At 41.9% G+C, this 21,520-nt stretch overlaps 1 protein-coding gene across 1 annotated transcript; it reads left to right on the forward strand.

Moving 5' to 3' along the window:
* The first annotated feature begins 2,324 nt into the window (after positions 1 to 2,324).
* On the forward strand, positions 2,325 to 20,159 carry rereb (arginine-glutamic acid dipeptide (RE) repeats b). Its single transcript, XM_084063533.1, has 18 exons — positions 2,325 to 2,478; positions 3,601 to 3,649; positions 4,099 to 4,229; positions 4,358 to 4,457; positions 5,410 to 5,508; positions 5,939 to 6,019; positions 6,162 to 6,312; positions 6,513 to 6,605; positions 6,986 to 7,182; positions 8,168 to 8,329; positions 10,102 to 10,212; positions 11,631 to 12,847; positions 14,869 to 15,079; positions 15,191 to 15,446; positions 16,119 to 16,592; positions 17,251 to 17,376; positions 18,639 to 18,828; positions 19,122 to 20,159. Exons 1-18 carry the CDS (start codon positions 2,453 to 2,455, stop codon positions 19,153 to 19,155), a joined length of 3,708 nt encoding a protein of 1,235 aa, XP_083919659.1. The 5' UTR covers positions 2,325 to 2,452; the 3' UTR covers positions 19,156 to 20,159.
* Positions 20,160 to 21,520: the final 1,361 nt, after the last annotated feature.

Consider the following 21,520-nt stretch of genomic DNA (forward strand, 5'->3'; position numbering starts at 1 on the left):
TGCAGTGTAATTATTTTGTATTAACTCCTGTGTGGGTGTGTGTATATATATAGTGTGTGTGTGAGTGTACACGGGACAAATACTTAAATCATAATTACAGGTCCATTTGGTTCCATTTGTACACTCAGAGTTACAGGCCTGTAACTGTAACTCAGTCCCTTTGAACCCCTTCAAGGAACCCTGAGGGTCCCTGGGCCCCACTTTGAGAACCACTGGGCTAGAGCTCAGAAATCATTCATATATGTATAATACTTAATTTGATCCCAAGTTAAGGGCTCTGTCTTGGACAACCAGGATGTCATATTTGTTCCCTTTTGATTTTAATGAATCTTACCGTCCATGGCAGCCTGCCCAGTGCAATAAATATTGCTAGCATAATGTGTTGCCCAAATGTGCAGTATCAAAATGTCATACTGCATACAGGGATGATTAATGAGTCTAGATATTAACAGAGTGAAGGGAACTTTTAGTTATTGAATAGGTTGTTGATGTCTGTTAACATAATTTAGGAGGCAAATTTTATAAATTGTACTAATACAACTGCTATGGAAATGTGATGTCAAGATCAAGACCGTTTGATATCTGAAAGAGGAGGTATCAATAATATATCACAAAATTATAATGTCTCCATTAAAGTGAATCTGCATGATCGCTATCCGATATATTTATCGTCAGATAAATTGGTGATTGTATCTTTAAATAATTAACAACCTAACACCAGTACTGAGTGCATTGGAGCCTATACATTGTATATTTTAAAAAGTATGCTGCAAACCATTTATGGAGTCCTGCTGCACCCACTGTGCTAGTGTTTCCCGAGGTTATAATTGTTCCACTTTTTGATTACATTCATGTGCCATATTGCAGTGGTTCTCTCAACCTTTTCAGGCCGCGACCCCCCCCAAAATAATCATATCTGAACTGGGGACCCCCCACCCTGACAAACACTTAGAATGTAGGAGTTGAGGCATTACATTTTGTTTGACTCATGTTCTGTTCCACAGATAAATAGGCCTATTGTGAAAATAGCAGATCGGCTATTTTCACAATTTTTACCTCTTTTATATTATTTTCACATTTTGGCCAATGTTTGACCAGTTTTTATATTATTTATTATGTTATATTATTTATAGTTTGTTGGTTACTTTTGATGCAGTAATGGTCTTCTTTCTTTCTTTCTTTCTTTTGAGGCATTCAAAAAAATCATGTGGGGGGTCCCGACCCATAGGTTGAGAACCACTGCCATATTGTATCGCAATAATAGCTTTCAGGTCGTTGAGCCATGATGATGTCGTCACGCAATGTTAAACACATTATCTATGTCTATCCTCGTGCACTAGCCTACTGTAAATAGGCTATTAAGCTTGTCAGCATTTGGTTTGGAATCGGGGCTGCTGGGGGGGTTGGACTGTATGCAAATGTCCCTCCCAGCCAACACCTTGCTGTCACTCACATGTAATAACCCACTAATAACACTGTTTCCCTGCCTGTCTGATTCCTAAAGGTATTGTCAGTCATACCTAGACATGCATGAATAACGAACATTTCTGCCAAAAACGTCCAATTTATGGGTCACGTTTATGCGTAAGCTAGGCTACTAATACTGTGGTGGTTGGATTGTAATATGGATAATAATGTTTAGTAGCTACAAATCAAAGCATGTTTTATTATTATGAATAATAATTAAAATATATATTACATATATTAAATATTAATCATTACCATTAAAAACAACGTATACAAATATTTTGAAAATAGATCTACAAGCTCACAGCTTCGCACCTGTGAGCTTGTAGATCTGCTGTTTTCAAATGGCCGAAATGTGTATAGGAATGAAGTGGGTAATGTATGTTTTGTAATAATAATCAAAATCTACAAAGTAATAGTAACTCAAGTTTTCAAATAATTGTAGAAGAGTAAAAAGTACAATATTTGCATTAAAGATGTAGTGGAGTTAGCCTTAGATCAAGACTCGTAGATGTATTTTATCGATGTTGACATAAATGTCAAAATCGATAAATATACGAGAGTCTTGATCTAAGGCTATAGTGGAGTAAAAGTATTGGAATTTGGAAATACTCCAGTATAGTAAACAATATCTAAAAATGGAAATGTACTTAGTTACTTTACAGTTTACACCACTCTGTGTGTGTGTGTGGGGGGGGGGGCGCGCGTATGTGGGCGCGCGCGTGCGTGCGTGTGTATGTGTGTGTGTGAGAGAGAGAGAGAGAGCGAGAGAGCGAGCGAGAGACAAACTTCTAGGACTGAGGTCATTGCACACAGCAGATAGAGAGAGTACTAGAGCAGCCAGTGGCGGCGTAGAGAGAGAGAGAGGCCGCTGCCTCCATTTTGAATGTCTATGTAATAGAGGCTTGAATCGCATAGTTTGTATCGACCGACCAGTGGCTGAGTGCGTAGACAGAACAGTGTCAACAAGACACATCCAAACATCATGGACGACCTGTTCAGTCCCAGAAGGTAGGTGTACAACTACTGTTAGTCTCTATAAAACTGCACAAGTTTAGCAGTGTGTTTTAAACAGGATCATGTGTGTCAACACATCACGCCTGCAGAGAGCTTTTAGAGAGACTTACAGCAGAGCGTTTGTATGGAATTAAATACCTCGAGATGTCAAATGGTTCACGAAGTTGTGTCTGAGGCTAACAAGCTAGCCAAATAATAGCATAGTCTCGTTAGCTGTAATGCTAGCCCCCAGCAGCTATACTAGCGACAAAATTCCCTAGATTATTAAGATGGCTAGCACTTGTTTATTTTTTGCAGTGTTCGTTTGTTGACAGATTGTCATCGTGTAACGACCATATATTATTATGCAGTGTCAGGGTCTCAAATGTGATTTTAAGTACATAATCAGGTGTTTTGACTAGATTTGACGTGTTGGGATTCGCTTTGCATTTGGTCGCGGTCGCTGCTATCTAGGTTATGTCAACAACCATCTTGTGATGATGATGATGATGATGGCTAACGTTGACATTATTGGTGGCACTTGAGCTGAAGCTTGTGAGGGACTAGTGCATGGGGAGCCAGCTGGCCCACTGTCAAACTATTACTAGATGTCAGTGACTCAGTGGCACACACATAGTAACGTGATTTGTAAAGTTCATGTACAGTAGTATGTATGATTGACTGACACTCTTTGCAGGAGCATCGGGTTTCGTTTATGTAACTAATAAGTAAGTAAGTCTTAACTGGAGATTGGCTCCTGGTGATGAAGGGGCGGGATGTGGTGGGCTATTGGGGAGAGATTGTCTATGTTAAGCAAGCAGTTCAATCTTCTGCTGGATTGAGCTCATTGAGAGAGATTGTCTGATTGACGGAAGGACATGTATTGATTTAATTTAAGTCTATTATTAATATGTTAAGCAAGCAGTTGATGCTCAATCTTGTGCTGGATTGAGCTCATTGAGAGAGATTGTCTAATAATTGATGGAAGGAAATACTCATGTATTGGTTTCATTTAAGCCTATTAATATGACATGTTAAGCAGTTGATGCTCAATCTTGTGCTGGATTGAGCTCATTAAGTGTACTGAAATATTAATATTTATTTGATTGTTAAACATTTGATGTTGTGTTTTTGTAGGAGCCTGAACAGCACACAGGGAGAGATCCGTGTGGGACCAAGTCATCAGGTAGGCACAGGGAATCATTTTAGACAAACTGTTTCTTCTGCCATGTAAGACAACAGAATTAACTGAAATAAATATATACTACAACACACCTACTTTTGATGTGTTATGCTTTTGCATGGTGTGTAACTGAATCTTCCAAAACCTATTCAGATGGGTGTTTGACCATTTTATATATTCAAAATTAAGTTGTAATTAATTGCATCAGGCTACATCTATTCACAACCTTTTCAAGTGCTATTTTTGACATGGCTAGCCTATTCTTTTTGTGCTCCTACAGCCTGATTTGTACTTAGTTGCATGCTGGTGTTGCATGCAATAAATAGCAGACATACAAGCTTGTAGTGTACTGTTTACTTAGCATGACACTGGCATGCAGCTAAGTATAACTGAGGCTTACTAGGTTCAAGGTACTATGGTATTTATCTGTCTCCCTCTTGTTTTTCATGAAGGCCAAGCTTCCAGAGCTGCAGGCACGACCAGCCCCCAGTTTACTACACACTCCTCCACCAGAGAGCGAGGAGTTGGTATGGACACCTGGGGTCAATGACTGTGACCTCCTCATGTACCTCAGAGCAGCCAGGTCAGTGATTGAGCTTAATTGTACATTACCCCCAGTCATTCTGTTTATATTATATTATATTATATTATATTTGTAATTGTATTATGTTTTATTTATTTAATTTTTCCATTATGTCTATTGTCTTAAAGGAGCATGGCAGCATTTGCAGGGATGTGTGATGGTGGATCCACGGAGGATGGGTGTTTAGCAGCCTCTCGTGATGACACCACACTCAATGCACTTAACATGGTGAGGAGCTGAGCTTATGTAAACATTGCAATACAACTAGACATGTACAGATACCGATTCCCGCAACTTGGGTATCGGTTGATACCAAGTACCGATCCGATACCAGTGTGTAATTCAAAAAATCACACCCTGTGTGAGGGTAGCGGCGCCTTTGATACATTTTGTCATCGATATGTGTTTATAATGTGTTTATAGCCATGTGTCACGTGAAGCTTGACCAATCACTTTGTTGACGCACCTGACCAATCAGAACGTTGACGTACGCACCCGGACAAAGTCAGGTATAGAGCAGGATCCGCTCTATACCTAAAGGTATAGAGCGGCTAGCGCCGCTAAAAATATATATTGGACAGTGGTTCTCAAAGGGGGGTCCAGGGACCCTCAGGGCTCCTTAAGGGGGTTCCAAATGGACCCTTACAAGTCTGTAACTCTTAAGGTCCTTACACACCCGGGCGCTTTTTTCATGCGAATAATACGTTTTTTTTAAAAACCTTATAAAGTCAATGCAAGCTTACATGGAGCGAAAAAGCGAAGCGAAAAAGCGTCTTTTAATTATTCGTAACGAGTCCGAATTTTGCGTATATTCGCATATTCGCCGGTGTGTAACCGCCTTTAGAGTTATGGGGGTCCTTGAAATTAAAAGGTCTGAGAACCACTGATCTAGGAATAAATAGAAATTCCATTAATAATTGTTAATGTGCAAGTTAGTACAATTATAATTGTAAATAGTAAAGTAAGAGTATAAAACAGTCGTGCAACATCAACTGAAGCAATCGAAATATGACTGTAAATTAAATCATCATGCATAATGACGTGGTATCGGACTGGCATACTGGCCGATACCAGCATTTTAGGCAATATCGGCAGCTTTTCCGATACTGCTATCGATATTGGAAAAACTCTTATCGGTTTGCTGATTCATGAGAACCATCTGTGTTTTTTCTCATTTCAGTTACATGCAAGCCATTATGATGCTGCAAAAGCACTCCAGCGCCTGGTTAAAAAGCCAGTACCAAAGCTCATTGAAAAATGCTGGTCAGAGGATGATGTGGTAATACTACTGTGTTTCAGTTCTAATTATGTCTGTTAGCTGATGGAGGTTAATTTAATAGAAATTGCATTCATTTTGATTGTGTTAAGTACTTTAGTTATATTTTGAAAGTGATTTATTTTAGCTATCATTGTCTGTTATACTTACTTTAGTCATAATAATAATAATACATTTTATTTGTATTGCACTTTTCATTCACAGGGAATCTCAGAGTGCTGCGTAGTTAAAACATATAATCAATCATAGGTTAAGGTTAAAAGCAGGGTTTAAAAATGTCAAGCTTCTCTGTCCCTTTCCATTTGCTTCCAATTGCTGAATACCCCTGTAATATCAAGTACCTAACAAGTAGTGTTATCACATGAAATTATGGAACAATTGATCTGTTGTCTTGTAAACTTGAAATGTTTTATTTCTGTTCTTCCTACAACAGAAGCGATTCATCAAAGGCCTGAGACAATATGGCAAGAATTTCTTCCGTATTCGGAAAGAATTGCTGCCCAGCAAAAAAACAGTAATTGAAAAAAGAATTGTTATTTATAATCCAATGTTTTTTTCCTCAAATGTTTTTCTTCCATTATACAGTATTTCTTTTATTTATTTAGAAACTGATCCTAGTAAATAATGGTGTCTTAAATTGTTGTTTTTCCTATCAGGGTGAACTGATCACATTCTATTACCATTGGAAAAAAACACCAGAGGCGGCTGGAACCAGGGCCTATCGTCAGCATCGGCGACAGCCATCTTCACGCAAAGCCAAGACCCGCTCGGTTACAGCCACTGTGAATACGTCCCGATCGCACTCAAGTAAGTGAGCAGTGAGCAGTGAGCACTCCTCTGAATTCATTTAAAACACTGACATTACAGGGTACAGTTGGCTTTCTTTAATCCCATTATCATCCCATTATTTTGTTGCTGTTTGTAGGGTAATGTATTGTGTGTGACAGCAGTCATATAACCTTATCTAGTACGAGGTCCTCCATCTAAGCTTGTCTTTTCCTTTGCAGTGGACATGAGCTCAGCCAGCGAGGATGATCTTGACAGTGAGGACAGTGAACAGGAAATGAAGAGCTATACATGCGGTCATTGTTCCACAACAAGTAAGTGCTGTTCTTAATGATTTGGGCAGAGTTCAGTAGCAATTGGTCACACAAGATTTGTGTGAGGGTTTGAAACCCTTGAAAGTGCTTGTATTTGCGTTACGTTGCTTTCTTCTGGTGCGAAACAATGTTGTTAATGAGGCAAAAGTGACTTTAGACTTATTTGAGGATCGTTTAACAACTTCTGTAACGTGTTTTTTTCCGCTTTGTTATATGCTAAATGTTTATCATATGGTTAATTTGGACAAACCAATTATTGTTTTCTGTAGTTCTATCTATATCGATATCCTACAAAATATTAACATCCCTATTAAAAACACTTGTAAGATTTTCTTTCCTGAAAATCTGTACAAAACATTCTCACATAACCTTTTTAACAGCTTCTAAGGATTGGCTGCCAGGGGGCAGGGACAACGTCTTGCTTTGCACAACATGCCGCACGTACTACAACAAGCATGGCCGTCTGCCGCCAGCTCAGAAACCTGCAGACCCTCCGTTTATGTTCAAACCTGTTAAAGAAGAAGAAGAGGGGCACAATGGCAAGCATGGCATGAGGACGAGACGGAGCAGAGCACCCGTAAGCCTGAAACTACATCACTTCGTCACATGCGGTGCACCCCATTGTCATGTTTCATATCGGCACATATTTGTGCTCTTCAACCACTTAAACTCTATGTGCTTTGTTGCATAGGGTCCCCCTCCTTTTTTCCCCTCTACAATAAATCTCTCCTGAAAATTGGCAATCCACAAGTTCACAATGCGGCACGTTGCGATGCATTTTGAGCTTGTTGATTGGCTATTTTGGATGAATATTAGCCTATTTTCATCAGTTATGATAGACATGCCCAGAATAAGAATGCTAGGGTTCATGTTATTAACAAGGGCATCTATATCTGTGAGGGTCGTCACATCTCTCAAAATTGAATTATTCTTAGATTATCATTATTAAGATATCAGCCTAAATTGCCCAATAGCTTTTAAAAAGTCCCCTGAAGAAGAAATTATAAATTCTAATAAGCAGTGTTGCTTGATTGTACAGAACAGGCAGTTTCCCCAATATTGATATCCATATTTAAAATCGAAACGGGCAAGTAAATCATTTCTTAGATGAATTCAGTTATATGAATGGTTTCATACTAAAATGCGGTTTTCAATAGACCAAACATGAAATGAGTGAAAGTGTGTCTCTCCATGCAGCAATCTTAATTAATCACATCTCCCACAGTGCGCAAGCTAGTAAGATCAGAAATGATGCATTGAATTCTTAAACACAACTGTGTGCTATAAAACAATCTTTTCTAATTAACACCAGACATCTACTGTAATTAACAACAGAGCCTGCCTACACTGAGTCTATTCTTTCATTAAATGTTGCTTTACCAGTATGCCTTTACCGCGGCCAAATACATATCATTTTGGGGGTCCTTGACATGAAAAAGTTTGAGCACCGCTGATACAGCAGCAATAGTTTTTCAGAAAACTGTTAGGATTTAGAAGACATTTGTATAATCGGCCTAAGGTCTAAATGGGTTAATGAATAACAATGTGTTTTTCTAATCCAGCTGTCGTCTTTGAGAAGTGGCCACAAGAGGCTCACAGGCTCTCCCACCAGTGAGGACCAGCAGTCCAGCAGCCAGACCTCCCCGAGTGGAGCAAGTTCTGTGTCCAATGCTTCTAGAACTTCTTCGGAAAGTAAGAATGACTCCACAAAGAAGCCAAACAAGGTACTTATACTTGCTTTCTCCACATAATGTAGCTGTGTAATATATAAATATCACAGTGAAAGCAGGGGTGTAGAAGTTGTTTAGCCAACTTGATATGTCATATAATTATTTTTTAATAGAATTAAAATGGATGTAGAATCAAAACAAACTGCTCGATAATTCTTTGCGTGGGTATAATCCATAGGTTGTTGCTAAGTCAGAAGTCTACATCCATATACTTTAAAGGGATAGTCCACCCCCAAAATGACTTTTTTTTCCCGCAGTCCTAAGCGGCTCCGGTAGGAGATACAAAGGACACTCTTTGTGTCTCCTACCGGAACCGCTGCCGGTCATCAAATTATTGGCTTAGGAATGCGACAAAAACAAAAAAATTGCCATGAATTCAAGTCTCCATGGGGTGACTAATCGAAAAAAAAGTCATTTTGGGGGTGAACTATCCCTTTAACTACGAGTCATGAGGGATATTATTGAACTATTATTATTACATTCCAACTACAAGTTTTTATGATAGTACGTCATGGTTGTTGCCATATCTCGTGGTTGGCGGTGGCTCAGGAGGTAGTGCAGCCACCTGGGAACTGGAAGGTTTCCAGTTGGATCACTGGCTCCTCCTGGCTTCATGTCGTAGTGTTCTTGAGCAAGACACTGAAATCCCTAACTGCTTCCGATGAGCAGGTTGGTAACTTGCAGTGTTGATTTTGACAGCACATTTCCATTTAGTTTTAGTCATATTTTAGTCATCTGAAATGTTTTAGTTTTAGTCTAGTTTTAGTCGACTCAATATCATAAGATTTTAGTCGACTAAATCTACAGTTGATTTCGTCGACTAAAATGTATTTTGGCGGACCTTGATGGCGTTGTAATGCCTGATTTTACACTTGGTTGCGTGCTGAAAATAGCGAGCTTGTAGATCTGCTATTTTCAGAGTGCAACACCCGAGCGCAACCAAACATAAAATGACTTGTCTTTTAGTCCTACTGGATCTCTTCTCCACTAGTCCCTCCCTTTAACATTTTAGTCTAGTTTGTATTTGTTGACGAAATTGAAATACATTTAGACATATATTTTAGATATTTTAGTCATCATAGCTTATTTTTTTCCCCGTTTTCGTCAGTGAAAAAAGGTAGTCGACAAACATTTTTCGTCATAGTTTTAGTCGACAAAATCAACACCGGTACCTTGCATGGTTGCCTCCACCATCGGTGTGTGTGTGAATGCGAGAATGTAATGTACATTGTACATGCTTTTGGTTGCTTTTTTGCTTTTTTTTTTTGCTTTTTTGGGTAAAGGTGCTATAGAAATGCAGCACATTTAGTGCACTTGGGTGGTCGCAGTTGTAAAGTAGCTGCCCACCACCACGGAGTATGTGGGTTTGATTCCACCGGGGTGGAATCACGGCTTTGTCAAGCGTCTCTATACGAACACAATTGGCCCGTGTTCGGGGGAGGGAAGCCAGGCGGGGAGAGTGATGTTTATTTGTTACTGCATGTAATCCTACGGGCTGGGGCGGACACCTGTCAGCAGGGAGTGTTGGGTGGGAGGAGTGGGACAGAGGCTCCACATCCTCCCTGTGGGGGCTCCTCACTGGCAAGTTTGAAACTGTCCAGCATGCTGCAGTTGGATCTCAGGATGGGATTGTTTAGTATAGAGTATAGTTAGTGGCATATGGCATGTAACGATTCACAAAAATGATCATACTTTTCAGTGACGCTTTTCAGCATTACTTATCCTGTCTTGTGTTAACAACTATTAATGACATGTTCTATCAACAGAAGATAAAGGAGGAAGCACCATTACCAAAGACAACAAAACGTACGAGGGAGAGTGCCGCTCAGGAACCTGACGAGCCAGATAAAGTTACACCTAAAAGACCCAAGACACAGGTGGGAAAACATCAGCTGGAGTGTTTTGACTTTATAGTAGAAAATGAAAACGAGCACACTCGGTCTGTATATAATGTTTAGCCGGGTGCACAGCTCACGAAGATTTCCAATAAGAAAATAATAGCCAGCACTCCGAAGTCCTTCTGGTACCTTTAATTCATGGACGCACGGATGGCATACACAGACGTGTTTCGGAAACGTGTCCTAAAGAAGCCGTAGTCTCATCATTTCTTTGAGTTTGGAACTAAACTCTTTCTTTGGTTACACATGTTCCAGTTAGTAAGTAAGTTAAACACTCCCTGGAATATCGTCTCAGAGTGTATCTGAAGCCTTCAAAAATGTTAGTTGAGTGCCCCCCCACATGTTGCTACAATTAATAGGAATTGGGGCTTGTTTAAAAAACTGAATGAACTATGACCTTCCTTGGCAGTTGACAGGCTTATTGAGACATGACATGGTGGGTGTGACATGGCCATCATCAGTGGTCCAAAGAGCATATAAACAGGGGTGCACATAACTGGTGCGCAGGTGCGCATGCGCACCCAAAATAAAAAATGCGCACCACATCAGACGACGCGAGGCGCTTTTGCGCACCAACAGCTGGGACAGGAATTTCCAAGCTTTTATTTTTTAGCAAAACAAAAAAATAAAAGCCTGGAGATCGAGGCTAGGAATTTACTTCCTGAAGCTACACTCACACAATCTCGCTAAAGCACCCGTCGGCCCCATGTACAGCCATTAGGCACAGGGGTAGAGGACGCATGCTGCACGTGATTGTATGAGTGTTGCCTCGCGTCGCCTCGCATCGCATCGCATTGCCTCGCTGCGTGCACGCAGCCAGCAGCGGCTGTTAGAGGCACTCGTCACCGATGATGAACGCACCGTAATGGTGCAAAATATGCCGTGAACGTCCAAATATGGCGGATAAAATCAGCGCAGCAGCACAGGGCACCAACCTTGGGGGCTTTACCTAACAGCGTGAGAAAAAAAAACGGCGAAAATCGGTGGAATTTAGAAGCAGAGCGTCCTTTTTTCTCGCGCAGCACCCCCCCCGTCGATAAAACTGTCCGGTGGGCACCGTGCTGAATCCCCCCCCCCCCCCCCCCCCGGTTGACAAAACGGGACGGGACCATGTGCACCAAGTCACATCTCCAGGTGCTCTTCTGAGCACCACACCTAAAAAGTTATGTGCACCCCTGCATATAAAAACAATTTTCCAACATTTAAGAAAAGATGTGGGTTTCTGTACTTTGACCGGCAAATTGACCACATTCACCCATAGTTCCCACCCCTGAGCATGATGCAAGAGAAACATGTCCGCTGTGTGATCATGGTCAATTCCTTGCTCCTGAAATCTAAATCATCCCCCACACACACACAGCCACACTAACTGCATGTGGTGTTGTTTGGTCCTGCAGGAACCACAGGGATTACGGTCAGAGGGCGAAGCAGAGACGGAGGAGAGCTCTGATAGCCGCAGTGCCAATGGTGATGTCAGCAGTGACACCAAAGACATCGACCAGGACAACCGCAGCTCCTCCCCCAGCATCCCCAGCCCTCACCAGGGCAACGAGAGCGACTCTGACTCCTCCGCCCAGCAGCATGGCCTCCCATCGGAGCCCGCTGCCCTGTCCGACATGCAATCCCCACAGGCCCCAGCATCTCAGGGCATCCCCCCGGCAAACCCCCCTCCGCCGCCGCCTCAGACTGCACCTTCCTCCGATCCCGCCCAGAGTCCCCCTCCTCCTCCTTCTCCTTCTCCAGAACCTCCTCAGCCGGCCTCCTCCTCTCAACCGGCCAGTTCCACGGCCGTGCATGGCCGTCCGCAGCAGCCCACCTCCTCCCACCCTCCCCCGGGGGGCCAGCCGCCTCTCCCTCTACCCGCAGCACAGGGTTTCCCGCTTTCAGCAGCGTTTCAGGTTCCCCCTCAGTCCGTTCCTTCTCTCCCCCCCGCCCAACCTCTGCCGCCGCACGGCGGCCCCCCGTCTCAGGTCGGGCAACAACGCCCCCCTCATTTCTCCAGGGAGTCCCAGCTCCCCCAGAGTATTATTTCTTCTTCCGGGCCCCACCAAATCAAACCGCCCCCCACCACCCCTATTCCACCTTCTTCACACAACAAGCAGATGCCGCACCTGCCCGCCGCGCCCTTCCCCCAGATGCCTTCCAATCTCCCGCCGCCCCCTGCGTTGAAGCCTCTCAACTCTCTGCCCAACCAGCATGCCCCCGGTGCCCCTCCGCCGCCTCTCCAGCTCATGCCTCAGTCCTTGCCCGTGCAGCCGCTCCCTGCCCAACCTCCGGTTCTCTCTCAGCTGCAGAGCCATCCCGGCAGAAGCGGCCATTCCTCTCACCCATCATCCAGTGCGTCCTTAGGACACCCCGTCCCCTCCTGTCCTGCACCGTCGTCGTCTACTATGGGTCTTGTCCCTAGTCTCCAGCCCTCCTCCTCCTTCCCCTCCCTCCCCCTGAGGCCGTCGCCCAGCGCCCCGGTGGGGTGTCCTCCTCCCACACACATTCAGATCAAAGAAGAGCCGCTGGATGACTCCGAGGAGGCGGAGAGCCCGCCACCTCCACCTAGAAGCCCCTCTCCGGAGCCCTCCGTTGTGAACATTGCCAGCCATGCAAGCCAGTCCGCACGGTATGTTGGAAGACATTTAAGCAGTCGGTTCTGCCAACACAGTTTTGGTTCAGATTTATTAGGCTCCGACACGTAGCATAAATGGTAATGCATAACAGACACACACACACACACACACATTCACATGAGAGACTAGTGTTGACAGAAGAATGCCCAAGTGTCTGCAGGCCAGGGAAAGATGGACAGATTGCTGATAATTAAAGGCTCAAATAGCTAACTGATGGAAATAAGAGATTACTAGTGAATTGTCTCATTAATTACTGTCACTCACAGCTAATTTTTGACTCTGGGTTCTCACCGCATGGGTGGTTCTTTAACACACGTGTGTGTGGGTGGTTAAAAAAAAGAAATGCATATAAAATGATATGATTATGCAGCCAAGATGATGATCTTGGGAAAAACTAAAACGAAGCAGAAAAACTACAATCTACAATCACTCAGCTTTATTGATAACAAGTTGTTGAGCACAAAGCCACCAACCTCACTTTTCAGTTATTGATACATTTAAAATGACAACAATGCAAAATAATGTTTCTTCTCATAGGACAAGCCCTTTGAGAACTAGAATATACAATATTGGTAACCATACAGTAATAATACTCAGTATATGCAAAAGCTTTACACAAATGCATAGTTGAACTAGAGTCAAAATGTGTAACATAGTACAGTGATGAGTCACAGGCCACCACAAATGGTTGTGTTTCTACAACTGTATCATACAATGGTGACGTGTTAATCACTGAGAGTACTTGTGCCCTCTGGTGGCCAAACAGGGAATTCACGTGAGACTAGTTAGCCAAGTACCATTTCTGAACACAGTCAGCAAAGTGACTCAGCTCCACCAGGGGCCCGTGGTGTAAAGTAACATTTACTACTAAAGTACATTTACTCAAGTACTCTTCTTAAGTACAATTTTGAGGTATTTTTACTTTACTGGAGTATTTCCAATTTTCAGTACTTTTACTTTTACTCCACTGCATGTCAGAGGCAAATATTATACTTTTACTCCACTACAATTATTTGAAAACTTTAGTTACTAGTAACATTGTAGATTTTGATTATTATTACAAAACATACCTTACCCACTTCAGCCCTATATACATTTCGGCCATTTGAAAATAGCCAATCTACAAGCTCACGATGCGACGCATTGTGAGCTTGTAGATCTGCTATTTTCAAAAGATTTGTATACATTTTATACATTTTATTTGAAAACGTATGAAATGGGACATTCTGCATAATGAGTACTTCCTACTTTTGTAGAAAGGACTCTTGTGCTTTTACTCAAGTAAATGTATGATTCCGGACTTTAACTAGTAACAGAGTATTTCTACATTGCAGTATACTTTTACTTAAGCAAAAAAATCTTAGTACTTTTTCCACCACTGCTCATATCCACCAGAGGCCCACATAACACTGAGTGTACATCATTTACATTGCATAATATAGGACAAAGCAGAAGAACAACATTAACCTGGCAGTCCTGTTCTATGCAACTCATCATTTTAGGAAACCTTTTTTGTCCTGGCAGTAACGATGCAATTTCCTTTTTGTTTAACCCATTAAGACCTGGAACTGTGTCATTTTTAGATTTGAGCTAAAAAGCATTATTTTACACTTTGGGCTATTCAAAAATAGCAGATATACAAGCTCATAGCGCGGCACCGAGTGCCGCGCTACGAGCTTGTAGATCTGCTATTTTTGAGAAATCGAGAAAATGTGTGCACATTAATATATTTATATTCTTTTAAAGCGAACACTTTTAACTCAAATCTTTGCTTCCTGGGGTCCCTGGAACATAATATTTTGACATGGGGGTCGGCGGCTAAATACATATCATTTTGGGGGTCCTTGACATGAAAAAGTTTGAGAACCACTGGTATAGAAACATAGGTTTTTCAGAAAACTGTTGAAATTTGGAAGACATTAGCTAAGAATCGCCCTCAGGTCTTAATGGGTTAAGAAATGTATTCTTTTTTTGCATGATTTTCGTACATTCACACATTTTGTAAACCCCATAGGTTTATCAAACACTTGGACCGAGGCTACAACTCCTGCGCCAGAACAGACCTGTTCTTCACTCCACTTGCATCATCCAAGCTGGCCAGGAAAAGAGAAGACGCAGTGGAAAAATCCAGGAGGGAGGCTGAGCTTAATGCGCGGCAGGAACGCGAGAGAGAGCGGGAGAAGGAGAGAGAGAGGGAGCGAGAGAGGGAGGCAGACAAGCATGCTGTGAGTATAAACGCTCCTTATGTGTCTTTATTCTTCCGCTACCTTTAAATGCTTCTCATGTTTACTATAACGTGTGTTATTGCGTCTACCTACTCCTGCTTGGCTTTACAGAGAGCCGCCTCCAGCTCTTCCCACGACAGTCGCATGAGCGAGCCTCAGATGTCGGGCCAAGGCCACATGCGGTCGTCTTTCGAGCAGCCCCCCGCCTCGGTGGCCGCCGTGCCCCCCTACATCGGACCCGACACGCCCGCCCTGCGCACCCTGAGCGAGTACGCCCGACCTCACGTCATGTCCCCCACCAACCGCAACCACCCGTTCTTCGTGCAGCTGTCCCCCGGGGACCCCCTGCTGGCCTACCACATGCCAGGTACATCTTTTTTTTCTCTTTTCTTTTTTTCCTAAAATGTTTTTTATGATGTTCTGCATAGTAGTGTATATCTGTCTGTCATTTAACCCTTTAAAAAGCCTGAGGTTCCGATTCTACAAAATGTCTTCTAAATCCTAAACTGTTTTTTGAAAAAACTTGTGTTACTATGTCAGTAGTTCTCAAACTTTTTCATGTCAAGGACCCCAAAATGTATATGTATTTGGCCACGGACCCCGATCTCAAAATATTTTGTTCCAGGGACCCACCAGAAGCAAAGATTTGAGTTACAAATGTTTGCTTTTGCTTGTTCGTTAAAAATATATATATATACTGTATATATTCAAAGATTTGCACACATTTTAACGATTTCTCAAAAATAGCAGATCTACAAGCTCATAGCGCGGCACTCGGTGCCGCGCTATAAGCTTGTATATCTGCTATTTTTGAATAGCAAAAGTGTAAAATAATGCTTTTTTTAGCTCAAATCTAAAAATGACACAGATGCTTCTTCAGGTCTTAATGGGTTGTTAATGTCAATATGAATTGAGTACAAAGGCCCCAAAGGAATGGAAACAAGCCAATGGCTTGACCTTTATATTGAACTGTACTTTCATGTGCTTTTTTTTCTGCAAACTTCTAATAAAGTATTCAATCAATCAATCAATCAATCAGGTCTCTACAGCGCCGAACCCAGCATGCGAGAGCGGGAGCTCAGGAACCTCCGAGAGAGGGAACTCCGCGAGAGGATGAAGCCCGGCTTCGAGCACAAGCCTCCGGAGATGGAGACCATGCACCCTTCGGCCAACCCCATGGAGCACTTTGCCCGACACGGCGCGCTGGCTCTGCCGCACATGGCCGGCCCGCCCCACCACGGCCACCACTTTGCGGCGTTCCACCAGGGGCTCAACCAGCACCTGGAGCGAGAGCGGATGCAGGCGATCGCGGCGGCGGGACAACAGATGCGCCCGGAGCAGCTGAGCTACGCCGAGCGGCTGACCGCCGAGAGGCTTCACGCCGAGAGGATGGCGTCGGTCGCCAGCGACCCGGCCGCCAGGCTGCAGATGCTCAACGTGACGCCGCATCATCACCAGCACTCGCACATCCACTCTCATCTGCACCTGCATCAGCAGGATCCGCTCAACCAAGGTGAGGAAGCACGCTTGTTTTGGTAGTTTTTGTTGTTGACCTTTTAAAATGGACCTTAAAATGTTTGCTGCTTGTAGTCATAAACGTCAGCTAGGTGTCATGCAGGTGTTAACACATTCTCTGCCTGGTATTAATTAAAGGTAGGGTAAGTGATATTTTTTGGTTAAAACAAAACGTTTTTTGTTAAAAGGTTAACTCATTCCCTGCCTAGAACGACTAAAACGACTTTTTTTTAAATTAAAAAAAAATGTTTTACTTTTTTTTTTTTTTTTGACCCAAAGACCAAGGAGATAGGATTTTTCGAAGATCTAGACTCCCATCAACTTCCTTGTTAACTTAAAATCTTGGCAGTGGGCAAACACGGCCAGAAATAATTCTGGCAGTGAATGAGTTAACATAAAAGGTTCTCCTAACATGGGAGTGGATGGAGTGACTTATCATTCTCTTGCAGTCAAGGGATCATTCATAGGTTGGCGAAGAGCGGCCTCTAGCATAATTTCATTTTTTTTATTGGCGGAGATTTCCGTCAACGGCAGTCAAGTGTTTGATTTGAAATGACGGAGATCTCTGTCAATGGCAGGGAATGTGTTAAATGTAAATGCATAATCCAGTAAAGCCATATTGCTTCACACTAATAATGTTGCATCACCACCACCAGGTAACAGCCCTCATCCTCTGGACCCGCTGGGACAAGGGCCACGTTTGGCCAGGTTCCCCTTCCACCCCAACCATCTACTCAATGACCTGCCTCATGACCACGATATGCTTCGCCATCCCTTGTTCGGTTAGTGACCTTAATCATTTAAATCGCTCTATGCCCCAACCTGTGGACCGCGAAGGGTATTGCAAGCCCCAAATATAAAGTCATATTGTTTTTCCTTTAAAACCTTGAAAATGTGTTTTCATTGTGATACCGATAAATAGGAATTTAAAGTATACTATGTTGGTTCCATTGATCGAAGCCAGAACACAAACGATTGATTGATCATTGAAATAAACACGTGAATGCTTTCAAAATGTTCACGTGGGCCCTGATCCAGAAAAGGTTGGAAACTTCCCCCCACCTTTTTTTTAAATTGCCAAAGTATAAAACAATGGTTAAAGTGGTTAAAATCTAAAATGACAGATGCTTTCCCGTTCTTAACCCATTAAGACCTGTGACGCATCTGTGTCACTTTTTGATTTGAGCTAAAAAAGCATTATTTTACACTTTGGCTATTCAAAAATAGCAGATATACAAGCTCGGTGCCGCGCTATGAGCTCGTAGATCTGCTATTTTTGACAAATCGTGAACATTTGTGCAAATATTTGAATATATATTGTCTTAAAGCAAACATTTGTAACTCAAATCTTTGCTTCTGGGGGGTGCCTGGAACAAAATATTTTGAGATGAGGGTCCACTGCCAAATACATAAACATTTTGGGGTCCTTGACATGAAAAAGATTGAGAACCACTGACATAGAAACATAGTTTTTTTTTTTTTTTTTTTTTAAACAGGATTTAGAAGAGATTTTGTAGAATCGGCCTCAGGTCTTAAAGGACGACTTCACCGCTTTTCAACCTATCTTCATATAATTGGTCCTCACTAATACTCATGATAAAATGGTATAATTTTTTCCTACTTGGTCTGTGTCTCATAGGAGGGCTGTGGACAGTCCAGAAACCTGTCTACCAGTGACATCATCGTTAGGCATGATTTTTTTTCCCAACAAGATTTCACATTTTTTATTTAGATTTTTATTAACACAAGAACAATGGCTTCTTTTATTGCATTGCAACTTTCCAGGAATAGAAAGCCTGCAGTTTCTATTAGCTTGGATTCCCCATTGATGATGTCACTGGTAGACGGGACTCTGAACTGTCCACAGCCCTCCTCTGAGACACAGATCGAGTAGAAAAAAATTGTACCATTTTATCATGAGTATTAGTGAGGACCAATTATATGAAGATAGGTTGAAAAGCGGTGAAGTCGTCCTTTAATGGGTTAATACTCACCCAAGTCCACTTATTTAATTTCGAGCTTGTTGCCTTTGCATGTTTTACAGGAGCTGCGTATCAACGAGAGCTGCAGGGCCAGCTGCAAGGCCACATGCCACAGATGTCTGCCGCGCACCAGCTCCAAGCCATGCATGCGCAGTCTGCGGAGTTGCAGAGGATGGCTATGGAACAGCAATGGCTTCATGGACATCATCACCTACATGGAGGCCCTCTACCCGGGCAAGAGGATTATTACAGGTAATGTGTAAGAAACGTCATTCATGTCGCTTTTTTCTTTTTTTTTATGTATAATGTGTAATCTTGAACCAAATCGATAAATAATTAAAACGAGGAACTTTATGGGAAGTCATCGATATTTGCTCAGTGATCGTCGTACTTCACTATGAAGCCAAATTTACTACAAATATGATTATTTATTAATCAACATTGGTATCTTTTCACTTAAAACAACCATTAACGCAGTCCACTGATGTGTGTGTGTGTGTGTGTGTGTGTGTGTGTGTGTGTGTGTGTCTGTGTGTTTTCTATAGCCGTTTGAAGAAAGAAGGTGACAAGCCATCATGAGCCCCAGATGGTGCATGCCATAAAAACCTATACTATACCTAATAAATAGAATACTGTGTACTTTGAAAACTGTATAAGAGAATATGTGTGTCCTTTGTTTTGTTTTAATATATTTAAAAAAAGAAAAAAAGATCTTTGTGAAACTGTATGCTCATTCCTTGTTCAGCACTTAAAGAGATTGTCCAAGTTTGTCTGCAATTTTCATATTGATAGTCTAGTTTTAAAAATTTATACTGTCTTTATCATCAAAATGATTCCAATCGCACGTGTTAATGAGGGATATATATATGCAGGTAGGGAGTTTTCTTAAACCCATTGAAGCCGTTTCATATGCAGTAAGGTATGCCAAGATATGTCTCTCTTAAAGGATATGAAATCATCTAATAGACTTTGATTTTCAGTTTAACTGTTGCTTTGATTTCTACCTGAACCCCTTGTACAGAATTGCATTTTAATCCGTGTTTGAATGACTGACTTTTAACAACCTAGCATGATTTTCGTTTTCACCAAACTTGAGTAGCAAGTTGCGTTGGTGTGTGCATAGAATTGGAAAGCATAGTAGAGATCAATTTTATTCGAAATCTGCTAAATATTTGTCTAAATCCTAAAATTTTATATTTCAAGATATCTTTTCACAGTGTAACCTAAGCTTTTACTCATTTTTGAGATTGTAAATGTAAATACATGTTCAACCTTCTATATTATTGATATTACAGTAGATGTGACCTTGACTTTCAGCCTGGCACAGTAAAAGTAACCCATTTAGATAAATACAGTATATAGTGTTACTAAGTGAAAGAATTGTAAATTGGACTATCACCTGTGTCACCCCTAACAGAAAGTTGTATTACAACAATGTATCCACAGTGTTTTAATGATCAGGACAAATAATTAGTATGAAACTAACACCTGTTATCCTAACCCAATTAAAACTAAATTTAATATTTATGTGAAATAATATGGTAAAAAGTGTATACATTGCATATTTATTTCAATAAATACTTCTGCAATAACACAAACATGAACCTGAATATAATTATTTAAAGGATGCACGCACGAACCACAACGACGTCCGTTGCATCACGTTTTTCCAATTATCAACATTGTCTTTCATCTTAAAGGGATAGTTCACCCTCAAAATGAATATCGATTAGTCACCCCATGGAGACTTGAATTCATTTTTTTGTTTTTGTCTTATTCCTAAGCCAATAATTTGATAACAGGCAGCAGTTCCGGTAGGAGACACAAAGAGTCCTTTGTGTCTCCTACCAGAACCGCTGTCTACCGGTCCGCCGGTCATCAAATTATTAGACTGAAAGAACGAGCCCGATCGATGGTCTTGAAGGGCGGATCCAAACCCAGCCGCCCGGATTCGTGCGGGGCTTCCTATTGCTTCACCAATCTATGTCCCCTCCCCCCCTCCCCTCCCCCCCACGGCCTGTGCACGGAGCACGCTGACGTCACCAAATTTAGAGCGACGCCCCTCTGCACTCTGATTGGTTAGGAGATAACAAGGTCCTAAGACCATTGTTCCTGCATCGTTCGCCCAGGCTTTTTTTCTTTTGTAACAAAACAAAAAGCATGGGTTTCCGAGGCTATCAAATTATTGGCTTAGGAATGTGACAAAAACTAAAAAATATCCACAAATTCAAGTCTCCATGGGGTGACTAATCCATAGAAAAAAAGTATTTTTTTGGGTGAACTATCCCTTTAAGCTTGCTTGAAGGTTTCAGTTGCTCCATCATGCCTCATTCGAGTTTTATCATAGTGCCATGTCAACATGAAGTTTCCCAAGGACATTTCTGTGAAATGCTACCGGCTAGCGTCATTCCTGCTTCCCATAATCTGCTGTCACGAATCGATAGACCACGTTCAGATCCCCATAGACATGCCAAAAATGCTAATAAGCAGCTTACATATGGGAAAATGGGGAATCAGCTGTGCCAGTCTGGGAGTATGCCAATGCTCGATGCACATGTGCAATTTTAGATCGATTGGACGAACCCTTTGATGGATACAGACCGTCAGACGAAGAGTTTCTCAATGTATAGTAGGACTGTACAGTAGGAGGACCTGACTGAGCTAGAGACAGGCAGTGTTTGGTAAATACTGTACTGTGGTGCTGACATTTCTCTTTTTTTTTGTTAGGCATGTAACAATTTATTGAAAATCGATTGAAACTGGTGACAATTTAAATCGATTTAATAAAACAATTATCACGATGCAAAAAATAGCCAAAAAGAGAAGAAAATACTGGATTTGTGTAAGAGAATAAAAAAAAAGATTTTTCGGTCATTAATAATTTTGTTTAAAAGATCTTGAAAAATTGTATTGTGAACCTAACATCGTGATTCATATCGTGAGT

Source organism: Gymnoscopelus microlampas (assembly GCF_963454915.1).
Source record: "Gymnoscopelus microlampas genome assembly, chromosome: 7".
In the NCBI taxonomy this organism is placed as follows: Eukaryota; Metazoa; Chordata; class Actinopteri; order Myctophiformes; family Myctophidae; genus Gymnoscopelus; species Gymnoscopelus microlampas.

What these genes read in the sequence shown, in the direction of transcription:
- rereb (XM_084063533.1), top strand. Translation starts at nt 2,453, where the DNA reads ATGGACGACCTGTTCAGTCCCAGAAG. An exon ending in GACCTGTTCAGTCCCAGAAG is followed by an intron (nt 2,479 to 3,600) that starts GTAGGTGTACAA and finishes GTGTTTTTGTAG; the next exon opens with GAGCCTGAACAGCACACAGG. An exon ending in GGGAGGCAGACAAGCATGCT is followed by an intron (nt 15,080 to 15,190) that starts GTGAGTATAAAC and finishes TTGGCTTTACAG; the next exon opens with AGAGCCGCCTCCAGCTCTTC.